Source organism: Myotis daubentonii, chromosome 2 (assembly GCF_963259705.1).
Source record: "Myotis daubentonii chromosome 2, mMyoDau2.1, whole genome shotgun sequence".
In the NCBI taxonomy this organism is placed as follows: Eukaryota; Metazoa; Chordata; class Mammalia; order Chiroptera; family Vespertilionidae; genus Myotis; species Myotis daubentonii.
Genome location: NC_081841.1, coordinates 198,026,797 through 198,046,101, shown reverse-complemented (window position 1 = coordinate 198,046,101; position 19,305 = coordinate 198,026,797). Strand labels below are relative to the sequence as shown.

The 19,305-nt window shown below is 40.8% G+C and overlaps 1 protein-coding gene across 1 annotated transcript in view; it reads left to right on the top strand.

Moving 5' to 3' along the window:
* LOC132228623 (A disintegrin and metallopeptidase domain 3-like) overlaps nt 1–19,305 on the top strand; it is a 117,505-nt gene that overhangs the window by 17,682 nt on the left and 80,518 nt on the right. The window contains 3 exon segments of the mRNA XM_059685343.1: nt 870–948; nt 15,044–15,120; nt 15,821–15,998. Of these exon segments, the coding sequence (XP_059541326.1) occupies nt 870–948; nt 15,044–15,120; nt 15,821–15,998 (334 nt within the window).

Here is a 19,305-nt window from a genome sequence, read left to right as displayed (position 1 = left end):
TGAGGAATGAGAGACAACGAAGAGGACTGAGAGTTCGTGGTGACTGAAAGTACCCTGCGAATGCTCTAGTCCTCTCAATTCTGGCCTTGAAATGCCTTTTGGTGTTTGGCATCCTTGAAAAAGTCCAGTCCCCCTACAATAAATAATGTTGTTAGATTGTTCCATGATGACCACTTTCTTCCAGGAGAAAGACTTAACTTCTGAAGCATGTTTATATTGGGTTTGTCTACAGAGATCCTTTAGGTTGGCTTATGAACTGTGAGCAGGACACTAGTATCCCGCCTCTAAACAAAGGCTTTGAGAACTATGCTGTGCTTCTACAATTTTTTTTCTCTTTCTGCTAAAAAGAAAGTTGTTTTCCAAGGAGGGGCCAGGCCTTTTCCTGGGTCCCAGAATGAAGGTAGCATTAGCCCAACCTGCAGTAAATGTGTGAACATCCATTGCTGTTTTAAGGCAATGAGAACAATGGGGTTGTTTTAATGGCAAAATAACTGCATAAAAACTAATAATAAAAGCATGTTTTTTGCCTTTATCAACTAATGGCTACTTGTTTGTAAATATTGACTGGCATTAGATGTATTGATGGTTAAATCTACAAGAGAGCTTCGCGGTGGAAATCTAGAAGCTCTGGTTTTGACTACAGGTGAAGCTGTGTCATTGCAGCTTCCATACTGGAATCTGGTTATTCTGCTTATTTTTTCTCTTATGCACACATTATGCTATTAGATCATGGAAATATGAGTACATTTAATTGTTTAGATATCTGAGTTTATATAATTGAAAGTAAATTTGTTTAATTTTATGATTCTGGAAGTTTCTTTTATTGATTAAATTCATACAATGAAGTGTCATTATCTTGGTTGAATTAGGTCATTTTTAGACCCTCATTTCCTGGTATATACATACAACAAGTCAGGAACGTTATATCCACATTCTTCATTTAAAAAGGTAAGCTTTCCTTTTATTCTGTGTAGATTCTATTTTTTACCTGCCATTAGTGAGAAGAAAAAGATTGTTATATACTCCACAGAATTATTGGGCAAACAAATAAAAAATCCAAGTATAATATAGCAATTACAATAAAATCATATAGGATAGAACAACTACTTTTTAAGTTTAAAATTTAGGAGTCACTTATCCAAAAAGGTCATTTAATATCTAGAAGTATTAGTAGGAGTTTGAGAAGAAACAAACAAACAAAAAATAGATGAAGGAGCTAAAAAAGCTAAAAAAAACAAAACAACAACCCCAAACACATTGAGTAGTTTGCATTGATATATCCTAGTCTCTGAGCAGGGAGGTAATGGTGGAAATTGTAGATTGACCACTGAGAAAATGAGGACACAAAAGCATATTAGGTACAGAAACTGAATGTGTTCAGTATGAAACATTGGAATTTCAATTGTATCCTAAAATGCTGGTAGGAGTGAAGAAATTTTTCAGAGTATGTGAGAAAGTTAGCTTTAGTCTGCAAGGTTCTCATTTTGCCAGAATATATGATTTGGAAGAAACCAATATTGACAAATTATTGGTCAAATTCTATTTCCTTATTGTAATTGAGAGAGTAATATAAATCCATATAGGCTCAGCCCATGGACACAGACAATAGTGAGATGAAGGCCTGGGAGAGGGGGGATGGGAGTCAGATAGAGAGGACTTGGGGTGGGGGGGCGAAACGGAGGTCATCTGTAATACTCTCAACAATAAAAATGAATTAAAAACAAAATAAATTGAAAAATGGTATCTGGCATAGCATGTTAAACTCATTATCTACAAGTAGAAAGCACAATAAAATATTGTACATGAGGTACCTGTTTTTAGACATCTGGCAATAGGCAGAGCAGAAGATTTCTCACTGAGAGACAAATCACCTAGAAGGTGAGTCTCAAATTTAACTTGACTCTCTGACTAGGAATAATGTCTTAACCACAGCATAAGGAAGTGGAACCAAGCAGCCACTAAGAGATTGGAGTTCAGGGATGCTGAAGCAGTTGGAACTTGAAGGAGACAGGAACAGAGATGAACAGAGCCTATCAGATATATGTATTTGGGGGGAGGGTAGCTGCCTTAATGTCCTTGATTGAGGATTAGGCTACATATTTGCTGGGTAAGACTCTACTAAAGGGTAGAGAGTCAAATGGAGATAATGCTATAGGTTAGTGATTTTTTAAAATATATTTTTATTAATTTCAGATAGGAAGAGGTAGAGAGAGAGAAAGAGAGAGAGAGAGAAACATTAATGATGAGTTAGAATGATTGATCAGCTACTTCCAACATGCCCCCTACTGGGAGTCGACCCCACAATCTTGGCATGTTCCCTGACTAGGAATTGAATAGTGATATCCTGGTTCATAGGTCAATGCTCAACGTCTGAGTCATGCTGGCTGGGCTAGGTCAATGATTTTTTTGTTTTACCTTTATTGTCTGATGGTACACATAAACTAATTACAAAAATTCTGTGTCACACCCGAAAAAATGTACAGGTATAATTTTGATTCACTGACACTGCATGGATATTGTTGTGTTTGCTGTTGTCATTTTTTTTTTTCCACTTGACAATGTAAGGGAAAAGATGCCTCTGTCCCCAACTAAATAATCCGGTATTACATGTTTTAAAAATTCTTGCAGTACACTGGTTGAAAATCGTTCTTCTGGGTCAAACAGTGTTGGAAGATAATGGATTGTTCAGCCCAGGCAGCATAGTGTGAGCAGGCATTCAGCTGAGACCAGAAAGGCTAATTCTTAGGAGAAGGCATCTAGAGTGATGGTATTTTTATCACCCCATTCTTCATCCCATGGCCTGAAGCACAGCAATGAGCAGAGTAAGGAGGTTACCATTAAATTAATTACCTTCCTCTACAAAATGCAGTGCTCTAGCCCTAGCTGGTTTGGCTCAGTGGATATAGTGGTGGCCTGCAGTCCTAGGTTTGATTCCAGTCAAGGGTAAGTACCTTGGTTGCAGACTCCTCCTGGGCCTGAGTCCTGGTCAGGGCTCATGCAGCAGGCAACCAATTGATGTGTTTCTCTCACATCAGTGTTTCTCTCTGTCTTTCCCTCTCTCTTCCAGTCTTCCTAAAAAAAAAAAAATCAATGGAAAAATGTCCTCAGATGAGGATTAACAAAATGAAATACCCTATAAGGGTTCCAACATTGTAGTGGAAGGCAATAATGCACATAAAAGCAGAAATAAATGATACATATACATGAAAAAGAAAGCATTAAAGCCCAGAAATTAGTTCTTAAATTACTAAAAATTAATAATCCTGTTAAGACTTCTGCGGAATAAGAACTAATTCCATCAATATCAGGGATAAAAAGAGATTTTATTAGTAACAGAGAAAAATAAACATTTGGGAGTATTTTAAAAGCTTTACACCAGTCTGTTCAATGCATCTATGACTCTGATTCTATTTTTGTTCTTCAGTTTATATTGTTCATTATATTCCACAAATGAGTGAGATCATGTGATATTTATCTTTCTCTGATTGATTTATTTCCCTTAGCATAATGCTCTCCAGTTCCTAAGGCAGGGGGTGAGGGGGTAAGAGATCAACCAAAGGACTTGTATGCATGCGTATGAACATATGGGGAGGTGAGGGCCTGTGCTGGGGGGTGGGAGCAGCCAGGGAGAAGTCAATGGAGGAAAAAGGAGACTTATGTAATACTTTAAACAATAAAGAATCTAAATTGGAAAAGTAGCTTTGCACCAATAAATCTAATAGTTTAGATGAAATGCAAATTTTTATTTCTCTGGAACACATACCCAGGTATATGATTGGCAGGCCATATTGTAAGTGTATTTTTATATTTTAAAAGGAATTAATAAAAGGACATAAGCAGGGGAGGAACGGTGGGTTGGAAGAGATCAACCAATGAACTCATATCACATATGCATAACCCATGGACACAGACAAAAGAACGGTGAAGGCCTGGGTTGGGGGGTGGGGCCAGGGTGGTAGAGGTCAAGGGAGGAAACAGGGGACATATGTAATACTTTCAACAATCAAGATTTTTGTAAAAAAGGAATTACCAAAATATTTTCCAGGGTGTTGTACTATCTTACATTTCCACTGGCAATGTATGAGAGATGAGTGTCTGCATTCCGGAGATGGTGATCACAATTCAGTATTAAAATTAATAGACCTTCTTATAGATATGGAGTGATATCTCCTGTGATTCTGACTTGCATTTCCCAGTAACTAATGATGTAGAACATATTTTCAAGTACTTATTTGTTCCCTTTTTGTGAAATATCCCTTAAATGTCTTTTCCCATTTTCTAGTTTGATTTGTTTTTTAATAAATTTTTGAACAACATATACATTCAAAATAGAGATATCTATTATGTGAATATGTATTATGCCAGATATGTGGTATGCAAATATATTCTCCATTTTAGTAATCTGTCTACATTATTTTCAAAAGGACATTGATCAGACATTTTTGCATTGTTCTCTTGGGCTCAGTGAGCATGTTCAGGAGAGTTCATTTTAATTCTCTGTCAGGTAAATCATGTAACTTCATTTCACTAGGGTCAGTTTTGGAGATTTATCTTATTCTTTTGTGTGAGACATCTTTTCCTGATTCTTTATTTTATTAATTCTGTTTCGTTGTCTGCTTCCTAGAAGGCTCTCTCAGCCTTCACTTTGGGGGAGTACAGAAGAGGATCCCACAAAACATCCTGGAAGAGATTTGGGGGCCTCCACTAGCATTTTACCATCTTCTGGGAAAAGCAGGCATCTATTTATTCCTGCGTTCTCTGTGCTGCTCAGCAGAAAGGACCAGTGGCATTTACCATCCCGAGCTTCTGCCTCTGTTCTTTCCCTGACAACCAGAGTGTGCGGGACTCATCAGGGCTCCAGGATTGGTGAGACAGATGCTAGTTCCTTGGGCAATTGTGGTGAAGTGGGAGGCACTGCATGCTTGGATTAACTCTTTCCTATCCCAGGAGGAAGCACTGAGCTGGGATTTTCCATCCACTCACTCTGGGCAGATTTGGGGTGGGGATGAATCAACAGTGGCTGGTAGCCACCGCCTTTATTGCTGCCTGGGTGGCTAGACTGTGCTGAACCCATCAGATCTCTGTGAGAATAAACAAGTCATCTTTTCTGTCGAGGAACAGTTTAGACAGCCACCATTTTGGACTGCATGACTTGGCAGCTGCTATGTTGGCCGCATGGCTTGCAGCTCCCTGGGGGGCCGCCATCTTGAAATAGCAAAGGTCAACCCCTTCCTTTGAATTAGCCAATCATAAAAGAATGTGCACCTGAGCTCCAATCAAGAGCAAGGGACAGGTCATCTGTGTCAGGGATTATAAAGCGGAGCAGCCCACCTGCTAGGTGTGCATGCACTTCCAGACCATGTGTGCACATCCTTCTATGTAGAAGTAAAGATGTTTGCCTTGCTGTCTGGCTCCCAAGTATGTTTTGTATTGTACCAGAACCCCTGACTAGGGTGGCTCTCCTTACATATAACAGTTTGGGGGTGCGTCCGGGATACCATCCATTGCCACAAGGAAAATAGACTCCTCTGCTGAGGAGGTGCACCCCGCTGCCAAGTTGTGGCGGCCTCGGTGAGGGGGCAGAGCCATTACCCTTGGGCCAACTGCAAGCTCAGAATCAAGAGTCAGCCAGCAACGCAGGAAGGGCCCAAGCAAGACCCACAGCAATCAGGTAACCTCATGTATGAGCCAAGGTAGGAAATGGACTGAGTACTACTTTGGTGATTGGGTGTCCTCCGAAGTAGGGCATATGTGACTGGGATGTGTCTTGGACATACAGCGAGTGCGGAGATCTGATCTGTGGTTCTGTTCTCCTGTGAGGGAAGTGGCCAGAGAGGGACGAAGCAGATCTTGGAAAGTATGAGAAACCTCCAACATGGGAGGTTAAGTACATAGTCACAAGCGGCCTGCTGAGGATGAGAAACAGAAATGCTAGGCCTAGGGAATATATTCCACTGAAATAGCCCATTGGGAGTATGCTGAGGTGATGCAGAGGCAAGTTCCCGGACCGGGACAGAGACATTGCTCTTGGTGTAAACTTTTAGTGTTGCGCGTGCCTGTATGAGAATGTGTGTTGATGTTTTATGTCTGTTTTTGTTTGTTTGTTTAATTTGTTTACTTAGCTAGTGAAATTTCTGTCTGTGATGCAACTTTGGCTAACTTTTAGGTACTTTAATTTGCTCTTCCCTGATTTATGATTTTGCTGTGCTGGGTTAAAATTTTAAGATTCGAAGATTGATTTAAAAGTGTAAAATTTGTAAAGATTACAATCCAGGGTAGTTTAAAACAAAGGCCAGGCAGTTCCAAGACTGTTTGTTGTTAACAAAACATTATCTTCTCCACCTGAGGCAAAGCAGGAAGGGAAAGAAAAAAAAAAAGCCAGAGGTTTCCAAGTGGCAGAATGGAAGATGGCACTTGGGTGCTTGCTGAACTGGGAAGGGCGGAGAAATTTGCAAAACCCCACCCAGCATCACCTCCATTAAACATCCAGTTGTCAGTGTTGGTATTAACCAGAAGAGGCTCAGAATGGGACCAGAATGGGACCGGGATGGAAGCGAGTGGCCCGAGATGGGAAGCAGGTGGCCCGCTCCTTCTTGTGATGTCACAAACCTGCACAGGCCAGCCGAGCCAGAACTAAGGCTGACCTTGGGGGCACGCAGCAAGAGAATGGGCAGTTCTTGAATGGGATGGACCACATTCCAAGGGTGGTCCTGGGGGCATAGGACTCCCAGCCAGCTTAGCGTGTCCTTTCTTTGAACAGAAGGGGCAATCATAGTTAACAGCATAATTCAAATCCCTGTTACAAAATTAGTCAAGAAAATGCTTTAGGTAATAATTGGCTTTAAAAACCTCAAAGTTGTTAAGATATAAAGCTTTTCAGTAAAAACCTAAAAATCTAAAAGTGATCCCAGACAAATGGGATCCCTTGAGTTGCCTCGCCCCTCCCAATGCCAGGAGACAACCTGAGGAAACATCCAAGATGGCCGATTTACAATCCCAGTCAGGCCCTTTGGCCATCATGCTACCAGAAAGAAGCTTTTCTAGGCAGCGAAGGAAGTTGGAGCAGTAAAGAAAAGAAAACAGAAAAAGAAAAGAGTTAAAGCCTCTACTGGAAGACCCACAGGGTGTAGCTGGCCAATTAGATCAAGTATATACAAGTATATTCGTGGACAAAGTTAATGTCCATTTTAGGAATCCTATTCTCGGGAGAAGAGAGAGCAGTGATTCGAAGGTCAGCTATGGTGGTCTGCGAGTGAGAGTACCCAACTAGCCCTGGGGCACTTAAAGCAGAGGTAAATTTTTCAAACCAAGAGCCCCAGTGGGACCATAGAGGTCACATGAGAGACCTTAGGGAGCTAATCATTAAAGAAATTAGGGAAGCAGTTCCCTGGTCTCAGAACCTAAATAAAGCCTTTAATATTCAACCAGGCAAAGAAAGGTCTTCCAAATTTACCAAGACTGCTCTGACCGGTTTGGCTCAGTGGATAGAGCGTCGGCCTGCAGACTCAAGGGTCCCAGGTTCTATTCCAGTCAAGGGCATGTACCTTGGTTGTGAGCACATCCCCAGTTAGGGGGTGTGCAGGGGGCAGCTGATAGATATTTCTGACTCTCTATCCCTCTCCCTTCCTCTCTATAAAAAATCAATAAAATATATTTTAAAATTTTTTTACCAAGACTAAAAGATCAAATGAGAAAGTACTCTGGCCAGACTCAGAAGACCTGTTGGGCCAAGAGATACTATAAATTACATTTTGCCACCAATAGTTGGCCTGACATCTCAAGAAAGTGGCCTAGGGAAGGGCTGGCCTGGAAGGCCAGAAACAGGAGCGGCAGCACTAACCTTAGGTAATGTATCTCTAAGGAATAATGTAGCAGTTTATACATAATTTTCCATAGTCTTTGGTAACTTAAAACTTTGGAGTTTGCTGAATTAAATATTGAAATTATTAAATATCTAGGTATTTTAAAATGAAATATTAAGCTGAGTTTGCCTTGTATGAAATATCTGGAGAAAAAATGCATAAAGTATAGAAATTCATTTTTGAGAAAAATAATTCTTTTATTTTCTCTGGAAAAATTAGTAGTTCAAAATATATTATAATCTTTATGTGTAATATGTGTGGTAAAATTTCACCTAAGATATAATATTTTATTGGCCTGATTCAAAAAGGATTAATTGGTCCAAACCAAATTTTTAATATTAAAACTGTTTTAAATTTAAGTAATGTCTTTTAGAATAACTACAAAAAGTGTGTTGATAAATGTTAATCTAAGAAACGCTGACTGTTTACTTTTTAGTAAATTATTGAAAAATTAAGGTTTCTAAGAATGAAGAATTCTAATACATTAAAAAAAAAGAAAAGGTCTGTACAAATTGCTGATGGTGTAACAAAGAGAAAGAATATTGGAATGGAGATGTTTCTGGCCTTCCGGGCCAGCCCTTCCCTAGGCCACTTTCTTGAGATGTCAGGCCAGCTATTGGTGGCAAAATGTAATTTATAGTATTTTTTGGCCCAACAGGTCTTCTGGGTCTGGCCAGAGTACCTTCTCATTTGATCTTTTAGTCTTGGTAAAATTTTTTTAAAATATATTTTATTGATTTTTTTATAGAGAGGAAGGGAGAGGGATAGAGAGTCAGAAACATCTATCAGCTTAATGGAAGGACTGAGGCATGGCTATGCATTTTGAAGGAAAAAGAGGTGGTTATTTCTGGAAATTGTAAAAATGATTTTGGAAGCTGTAAGAATGTTAGTGGAAATTATAATCTATAACAATAAAAGCATAATATGGTAATTAGACCAGACGTCCTTCCAGACAACCTCTGGATGAAGCCAGGGCTGTGAGGGAAGCCAGGGTCCCGGGTGCCGGAGAGAAGCTGGTGCCGGCAGCCAAGGGAAGGAAGGCCTACTCTTGCACGATTTTCGTGCATCAGGCCTCTAGTAAGTTTATAAAAAAGAAATGTTAAAAGGAAATTGATTAAATGATACAGGCCAGTAAGCCAGGACAGAGCAGGGAAATTGAAATATTAAAACAGCAGTTTGCAACCATCTAGAAAACTCTGTCTTCCCTAAACCAAGGACACTTAAAAGTCAGTAATTTACATTTTGCCTCCCTAAACAGAGGGTAAATAGTTTATGCCAAGGTTCTTAGGAAGACTGACGGGAGGAATCCAATTAATGTCATTTGCTGTCCACAACCAAGGACAAATGAAGTTAGAAAATAAGCCTTATTTTGGTCAGTTCTTTTCTAGTAAAATAATTATATTAATCAGGCATTTAATAAAAAGATCATCTTTCAATCATAGGAACTGAAGTTTGCTGGCCTATGTTCCTGTCTAATACACTTTAATATATAATCTTTTGGTAAAATCAAGTTTGACAACTTTGTAGGATTTGAATTTTAAGAAAAGTTTTTTTGTTTTTGTTTTTACCTGGAGTTGACTATAGGTGATTCCAAGAGGCCCTTGAATGCCTCAAGATCTTCCTACCATGGAAAGTAAGGACCACTTTCTTAAGAACTGTGTACTGGGTATCTCTTCTATTTTAATCACTCTCAGGTTAGAAGGCCTCCTGACCCAAGGCCCTCTTGAGTTTCCGGTTCATCACCATCGGCTGGAAAACTACATTTGTTCTAATCAAGATTTGGAAGGGAAGCAAGTTGGAACCCTCCTGGGAAGGACCTTACCTGTCTTGCTTACCTTAGAGACTGCTGTTTGGACTGCAGAGCGAGGTTGGACCCATCACACATGGGTTGAGGGTGGACACACCTCAACTTGGACAGCCATACCAGGACATGTCCCCTTGAAACTGACTCTAAAAACTGTGAGCTGTCTTAATAACCATCATGTACTGGGCTCTATTTGCTTAAGGAATCTGGAAAATTGCAGGGGCTTACAATGTGGGCTGGAGAAATGTGTACAATCTGGATCATGCTTACCCAGTTAAGTTATTGGTTATAGATAACTTGAATGACTTGGATATTTCAGGTCAAAAGATTGGCTAGGTCTAGATTTAGGAGTAGATGTCACAGGACAAGATCCCCTAGACCCGTGGTTGGCAAACTGAGGCTCTTGAGCCACATGCGGCTCTTTGGCCCCTTGAGTGTGGCTCTTCCACAAAATACCATGTGCGGGCACGAGAACAGTGTGATTGAAACTTCATGGCCCAGGCACAGAAGTCGGTTTTTGGCCTGGGCAAGTCTATTTTGAAGACGTACTGTTGATATTTGGCTCTGTTGACTAATGAGTTTGCCGATCACTGCCCTAGACCACTGTCACCACTATGCAAATAGAAGTAGGATATAAGAGAACGAATGCCCAGCTGGAATGGATTAAATATTCTGCACACGCCCTGAGTAAAAGCGATTATTACGCTTGTGTGGCAGGAAGGCTAGAGGCCCAAGGGGTCCCATTCCCATTCGGATGGACCTCAGACAGTAACGGGATGGAATGTGTGCTTGCCTTGTACCAGAAGGAAACCACCTGGGGAAACGCTTCCTGTAAGACTCTCGCCTTGTTGTTCCCATCCACAGAAGTAAAGATCTAGGGCCCCCCAAAACGATCTGGCCCGTCCTCCAAAGTAAACTCTGCCTCTCAAAGGGGGGAACAGTGCTCGGAGTTTATGAGAAGTTTATCCAGATGTGCAAATAGCCAAGCATCCGCCTAAGCCCATCGTGCTGCACTGTGGATACCCCTGCTGATGTCGGGTGGTGTCATGGGGGACCCTGACTTCTGGCCTTGCCCAGCAGTTGGAGTGGAACTTGTGCTCTGATTGGTTATCCCTTTCACGTTGGCATATCGTAAACCTTTTTCAATGGACAGACTAGGAAGAGGAGAGAGAGTCTAGGGGGCTCCTTTGATCCCCATATACACACAGATCCCCTTGGGGTTCCAGGAGGAGTGCCAGGGAGTTTAAGGGTAGAAGTCTGTCCTGTGCTGGTGGTCACTGTGAACAAGAATCTGGTGGATTAATTATATTTACTACCACCAGCAAAGGCTTCTTAACTACACTGGAGACACAGTTAAAGGGATAGTGAAGAGCTAGATGCCAGCAGCAGGGTGACCTGGGGGAACAAGCAGAAAAAGGAGGAAGATGTGTAATGTTGGGGTCAGTGCTGTACACGCATCCCTGACAACACAGCAGACAGACGTCACTGAGGCCCTAATGCATCAACAGTTTTAGTGAGGAGAGAGCCAGAACCGGGGATCGAGGGTCCTTTCTTTAATGCACTAGGGTGATGGTGTCCACATCACCCCTTGGATTAGGAGCTACAGTGATGGGATGTTACATCATCCCATGTATGGGGGGGTCTTACCCAAGGGTTAATTGAAACGGCATTGACCCAACAGCAAATTAGTCTCCTCTAGACACTGCAGAGCATGAAAGTCAATGAATGTTAGCCGAGTTTGAAGACAAGAGTTTAAATAAAGTATAGGGGGGAATTGTGAGCATAAACAGGTCATCTTTTCTGTCGAGAACAGTTTAGACAGCTCCCATTTTGGACTGCGTGCCTTGGCAGTGGCCATGTTGGCTGCAGGGCTTGCAGCGCCCCTGGAGGCGCCATCGGAAATAACAAAGGCCAAACCCTCCCTTTGGATTAGCCAATCTCAAAGACTGTGCGCCGGAGCTCCAATCAAGAGCAAGGGAGAGGTCACGTGCATCAGGGGTTATAAAGCCGAGCAGCCCGCCTGCTCAGTGTGCATGCACTTCCAGACCGCGTGTGCGCACCTTTCTACATAGAAGTGAAGATGTTTGCCTTGCTGCCTGGCTCCCGAGTAGGTTTTGTATTCTACCAGAACCCCTGGATTAGGGGGCTCACCTTATTTCTAACATCTCCAGGACTCCTGACACAGATACTAGTTCTTTGGGTCGGCCCCTCAGAAACGTTAGGGCTCTGGACTTGTGAGCAAACTGCTTCCCACCCATCAGTAGGACGGTAACTAGAGGATGTCTTTCTGATCATATGGCAGTGCTCTGGGGCAGAGTTTTGGTGAAAATGTCTCCCAATCCTCCCTACTGGCTTTGGTAACTGATTTTCCACTCTTCTGTGATATGCAGGAGGCTTTCTATTCGTTTCTGGTTTCTCACAAAGGGAAATTGTCTGTGAAGTGTTGCTGAATTGGTGTGTTTGTTGGGGGATGGAGGAGCCAGGGCTTCTTACTCCACCATGGAATTTAATTTCGATGTTCATTGTAACACATTTTCATAGCTTTTTAAGAATCTTTGTGTGATACTTTCCATACGTGCCTCATGTCAATATTAGTATCAGTGGTTATGTTTTCCCGTTTTTGCTGTGATTTCCTTGTTTGTTGATATAGGGTGTGATTTCCAGTTGCATTCTTTTTTATGTTATTATTTTTTTTTATTGTCCAAAGTTTTACATATGTCTCCTTTTCCCCCTATTGATCGCCCCCAGCCATGCTGCCCCCCTCCCCTCCCCTCCCCCCTAAAGCTCCCACTGCCCCAGTGTCTGTGTCCATTGGTTATGCTAATATGCATGCATACAGTACTTTGGTTGCTTTCTTCATGTTTAAATAATATAGATTTGAAAGCGGTCACCCTGGTTAAGTATAGGTTTAGTGTTTTCTATTGTTCCAATGACAGTTGGCCTTCTTGGGTCCTTTGATGTTATATGGTTGTGCTCTGCTGGAGCTCCTGCTGGAGCTCTGCCTGTGCAGCCTGTAGGGGTAAAAGGCACGTTGCTGTGCCAACCTGTATTGCCAGGTGGGGTTGGATGGTGAAGAACCCATGGGAGGGAGAGCATTTCCTCTGACTTCTCCAGCCACAGGATAACAGTTGTTTCTGCGTTAACTTTTATATATATATATATATATATATATATATATATATATATATATATATATATATATTATTTATTTTTTACAGAGAGGAAGGGAGAGGGATAGAGAGTTAGAAACATCCATCAGCTGCCCCCTGCACACACCCCCACTGGGGATGTGCCAGCAAACAAGGTACATGCCCTTGACCAGAATCTAACATGGGACCGTTCAGTCCGCAGGCCGACGCTCTATCCACTGAGCCAAACTGGTTAGGGCATCTGCGTTAACTTTGCTAGTGTCTCTTGGTTAAGGAAGATCCTAAGTGGGAAATCTCTCATGAGGATCATTTTCTCTAACTGGGTGCAGGGCCAGGAGCTGAGAGTCTGAATTGCCCCCTGCTGCTGTGTAGAGTTTGGGAAACCTTATACTTTATGAAGGGCTTGTATCTACAATGGCTGCTGGCACCAGGGCTGGTGGAGGTAGCTGCAACTGTTGCTTGGCATGGAGCAGGGTGTGTTCAGCTGCTGGTAGTGGGGGGGGGGGTTCAGCTTAGTTTTGGAAAAATCAAATGGTTACTGATGGAGATGTATGAATGGGAACTTAAAATGCATAAGCAAATACATAGAAGAGAATGGGATGCTTCTAAAGTTTTAATAGCACAGGATTAACAAAGGAATAGGACTGATTCTAGATTTCACTAGACTTTTAAGGGAAGAGAAGGAAGTATTTGCTGAAAGAGAATATTGGGGGAGCTTCTGAGAAGACTATTGCTATGAAAGTAAATGGGAAAAAAAGAAATGAAAGTCCATGGGGATGAGAGTTTGAACTAAAGATGATCAATAAGGTGAAATATTAAGGACAAAAATATGAAGAAATTAAGGTACTTTTGGGTAACTTTGAAAAATAAGTGAGATGTTCACAATTGAAGTCAAATGAATGTTGTTAATTGGATGAGTCGGCAGTTACACATCATATACTTAAGAAATGCAGCTGAGAAAAGAAAGATAAGAAAGCTTCCATGAATTACTTATTAATTCATTTATTTATTCATTCATTTATTACTTATTTAGACAAGTATGGTATAAGCACTTGTGTACAAATTTTTTTTAGAAAACCTGTTTTCAATTTCTCATATATATGCTTAGAAATGAAATTTCTGGATCATTAGGATTACTCTACATTTAACTTTATGAAGCCTCCAAACTGTTTTCCAAACCAGCTGCAGGTTTTCACATTCCTATCAGCAAGGTACAAGAGTTCCAAGTTCTCGAGATGGGGATGTGGCTTGGAGGACTGGGTGAAAAATGGGAGGGATTAAGAAGTACAAGTTGGCATTTACAGAATATTCACAGGAATGTAGAGTACAACATAGAAATTATAGTCAATGATATTGCAAAAAGTATTTATGGTGCCAGGTGGGTACTAAAAATATCAAGGGAAACACATTGTAAATTATCTAATATGAAATAATATTAATGTAAACTGTAATTAAAAAATAAAATTTAAATAAGTAAATGAAATGAAATATATGTACTATGAATCATTTCATCTAGGTCATAGCTTGCCTTTTTATTTCCTCAATAATATCTTTTTAAAAGTTAATACACCTTTTTTCCCCCAGCATATTGAGCTTTAAGAGAAAAAGTGGAAAGCACAGAAAATTTCCCTGCATCCTCCCAAATTAGTTACCCTATTATTAACATCTTGGGTAAGAATGTTATTTGGGTTACCATTTATGAGCCAATATTAATATATTACTATTTATTAAATCTTACAGCTTACATTAGGATTTATTCTTTTTTTCTGTTTCTGTTTTGCTTGTTTATTTTATTTTTTTAGATTCAATTATTCATATATATTTATTGCCATTTTATTGTTCATATATTTATCGTTATCTTTTTCTTCCTATTATTCTTGAGGAAGTATTACATTAAAGTATTACACTTCATATAATACTGGTTTGGAGGTGATAAACTCCTTAAGATTTTTTTTTTTTGTCTGGGAAGCTACATGTCCTTCTATTTTAAAAGGTTCTTTCAAAATTATAGAATTCTTTATTATAGCAAGGATTTTCTTTAGTGGGATTTATAGGCAGACAAGTGTTAAGAGGAAGAAATTATAGGTAGATCAAAAGGCAATGGGATATCTTGTAAATAATATTGGTTAATTGGATAAATCTCTACATTTCATAATGTCTAGAAAGTAAGTATAAAACTACTTTAAGTACAGATCATTCATGAATGTACCTTTATGTACTCCTGTTAGAGGCATTGCTTTTACCAAGGATATGCCGCAGAGATTCCAAATTCAGTCGTGACACTAAGCACCTGTTCTGGACTCAGGTAATGGCAACTTCCAGAGATGTGCATGATTGACAATTTTGTGTAACACTTTAATTTTTCCAAATTCCTTGAGTGGTAGAGTGAAAGCAAAGAAAATATGGGCTTTGGTTGTGTTTCTTCTCATATGTTTTCTTTTCCTTGTCCTCCTCTTATATTTTCTATTTTTTAAAAAAATAATTTTATTGATTTTTTACAAAGAGGAAAGGACAGGATAGAGAGTTCGAAACATCGATGAGAGAGAAGCATCGATCAGCTGCCTCCTGCACACCCCTTACTGGGGATGTGCCTGCAACCAAGGTACATGCCCTTGACCGGAATCGAACCTGGGACCCTTCGGTCCCTAGGCCGACGCTCTATCCAGTGAGCCAAACCAGCTAGGGCATTTTCTATTTTTTGTTGTCTCTATCCTAAGCATACAGCCATAAAGTTTATTCAGAAAAAGTCTACTAGTACAAAGGCTATTCATATGGATTAGCTCTACAAGAACCACAGGGACTTGTAGATGACATAACAGACAGATGGTATAAAATTAGGTCAAAAATTAATTTGCGTAAAATAGGATGATTCCTAGATTTAATTAGACCATAAGAATAACTATCAAAATTTGTATAAAAGTTTTTATTTATTTATTATTTACATTTCTCAAAAGGAAAACCTATATTAATTACTTTTATGTTTTTTTATGTATTTAAATATTCAGGGGACTATTGCAGTTGGTGAATGACAGTTATGGAATTGAACCATTGGAATCCTCAGCTATGTTTGAGCATATGCTTTATCAAATAAAGAATAATAAAGCTGATTTTCTCCCCTTACAAGACAATTATCCTATGATCCAATTGGGAGATCAGGCCTACAGGATTCTGGTGAAGTCAGAAGTAAGCCACCATATTCTGAAATTTTCATTTTGCTACGTTTGATAAACTTATCCTCATAGAAATTTGATACATATAGAAAACAAATTTAAACATATTAATTATATTGAAATCTTCTAAGATATTTAAGTATTTTATGAATATATGAATAAGAATATGTTTAGTCATATATAATTTGGAAGTATTCCTTGCCCCAATTTCAAGTTTTATATATATATATATAATATGAAAGCATAGTATGCTAATTAGAGCAGAAGTTCTTCCAGACTTCCTTCTGGTACATAGCTGGGTCTGCAGCTGCGGGATCGAGCCAGGAATTCAGGCAGAGTGGGAGGGATTGAAGCTGCTGCAACTGGGAAGGCTTACTCTTGCAAGAATTTCATGCATCGGGCCTCTTATATATGCATACAGTTGCATTGTTATTGAATTTGCATCCTACTAATGCAATGATACCCAGATTTGCTGATTATTATTTTGTCCATATTTTCCTTGCCAATACATATTCTAACTTTGTATAAAAGTATTATTTTGTTAGAAAATTTAAGAGTAGAAAAATTCAAGATGTTGTCCCAAATATCATCAACAGATAGTGTTCTTAGAATTTTGGAATACTTGGTCTAATTTTTACAATATATCCTATCTAATAAAGAGAGAATATGCTAATTGTCCCTCAAGCCATTACAAAGATGGTGGTGCCCACAGCCAATAAAGAGGGAATATGCTAATTGACTGCCCTTCCCTCAAAGATGGTGGCACCCACAGACACAAGATGGCTGGCATGGGAGGGCAGTTATGGGCAATTAGGCCAGCAGGGGAGGGCAGTTAGGGGTGACCAGGCCAGCAGGGGAAGGCAGTTGGGTGCAACCAGGCTTGCAAGGGAGGGAAGTGGGGTGGGACCTGGCCTGTAGGGGAGGGCAGTTAGGGGTGACCAGGCCAGCAGGGGAGGAAAGTTGGGGGCAACTGGGCTGGCAGGGGAGGGCATTTAGGGGTGATCGGGCCAGCCGGGGTGGGCAGTTGGGAGTGATCAGGCTGACAGGGGAGCAGTTAGGCATCGATCAGGCTGGCAGGCAGAAGCGGTTAGGGGCAATCAGGCAGTCAGTCAGGTGAGCATTTGGGAGCCAGCAGTCCTGGATTGTGAGAGGGATGTCAGGCCTAAACTGGCACTCGGACATCCCCCGAGGGGTCCCAGATTGGAGAGGGTGCAGGCTGGTCTGAGGAACACCCGCTCAATGCACAATTTTCATGCACCAGGCCTCTAGTCTTATAAACGTGGATTTATAAATTTATAAATTCTTTTTTAAACAAAAATTGATCTAACCATTCATGTTTCTTTGAAATTCTTTTTTTGCTCTTCAGAGGACAATGCATTCTTTCAGTTATTAAATTACTAGTGCCCTGGTGCATGGATTCTAAACATTGAAAGGAAATTAATTACAAGGTGGTCAGCAAAGTGGGACTGGGTGAAACCAGCCGCACATGCCCTGGAGCCAACCTCCCCTGGTCCCTCCCTAGCCGGCCACACCTGGGGTGGTGCCACGGATCGAAGGGCATCTTTGGAGTGAGTGGGGTATCTCTGGCAGGTGGGATCCCTCTGCCTGGCCTGCGTGGATTGGGCCAAAACGGGCTCTCCAACATCCCCAAGTGTCCTGGATTGTGAGATTGTGGTTCTCGGGTGACACACTCCAGAATCAGGCTCCCTCTTCTCTGGTTCTAGGGTGCGTCACCCAAGAACCACCTCTGCCAAGTCACAGCAGCTCAGCAGCTCCTGTGTTGAGTGTCTGCACCCTGGTGGTCAGTGTGAGTCATATGGACCAACCAACCAGCCAGTGAGAAAGTCGCTTAGCCTTTTATATATAGAGATTTTATGTGTCTTATTTTAAGTAATATTCGTTAACATTGATTAACATATTATATATATGTAAAAATTGCCACTTAATTCTTGTTAAAATGCAGCATGATCAAATGACTTTAGGAAAAAATCTGGCACTTTTATTTTTCCACAAGGAAACACAGACATGAAAATTTATTGCAGTCACTTAACACATTGGTGTTAATATTTCCCAACAGAAAAGAAAAACACATCTGGACTGTCTCCAGTTTGCCCTCACAGAAAAACCATAATGTACAGTTATCAGAAACTAGTTGGTAAATTAAAATATTGTAACAACTTTCCAGAATCTTCTTTTTCATGATACTCATTAGAGCATCATCTCCATGTCAAAGGATTCACTCTGGGGCTGCTTAAACCTGGTTGAATGACCTCACCATCTTGTGAAGAACCTCCTGGGCCTCCTGGTTGTGTTGCTATGCTCTTCCAGGGTGAGGGGGGACAGGGTGTGAGGACTCCTGTGGCATTCATTCCGGGGGAAGGGGAACAGGAAGGGGCCTGCAGTCTGTCCCTTACAGAGGGAGCACAGTGGCCAGAGACCCAGGGTGCGAGCAGCAGGGGACCATAGGGTCAGCACTTTGTGAGCCTCCAGAGGGCAAGGCATGGAGGGGCTCTCAGCCTTCACATGCTGCATCTGCTTTCTCCACTGCTCCACCACCTCAGCCTCACCTTTGGCAGGGCATAGAAGGAAGGGACCCCACCTGCTATGGGCCCCAGCCTGTTGGAGGGCCCAGCCTGCTGGGAGCAGTGGCTACACCAGGCTGCTCAACTCATGCCCTGCTCCAGCAATCTGGCTCTTTCCTACCACTTTGCACCCCCACAATTACTGTATGACCCAGGAATTCCATTTCTAAATACGACAGAAAAAAGGAAAGAAAAAAATTGCACAAAGACCTGTACATTAATATTTATAGTAGCTTTATTTATAAAAGCTGAAATGGCTACAAATCATCAACAGGTAAATGTACAAGTAAGTTGCAATGGATATTTTCAATGGCACACTACTTAGGAAGATACTAATGAATTACTAATAATCACAAGACGGATGAATCCTGAATGAAAGAAACCAGATAGAAATGAGTACATGCCATATGAGTCCATTAATATGAAATTCTAGAATAGATCATTGTAACCTATGTTGAAAAACAAACAGTAGATCATTGGTTTCCTTGAGCTGTGTGGCTGTTGACTTGGAAGAGGGTAATGAGAACATTCTTGGTCTTACTTATGGAAATGGTTACATGGCTGTATATATTAATAGCAACAATGTAACTGTATACTTAAAATGGATGAATTTTCCAGGGTTTAAGCCACAATGAAGTCAATATAAATACCTAAAAGTATAAAAATGATGAGAGGCAATGTTTGTGGGAAAGTTGATGGGACTTTGTTAGCTTGAAGGTTGGAGCAGGATTTTGGAGG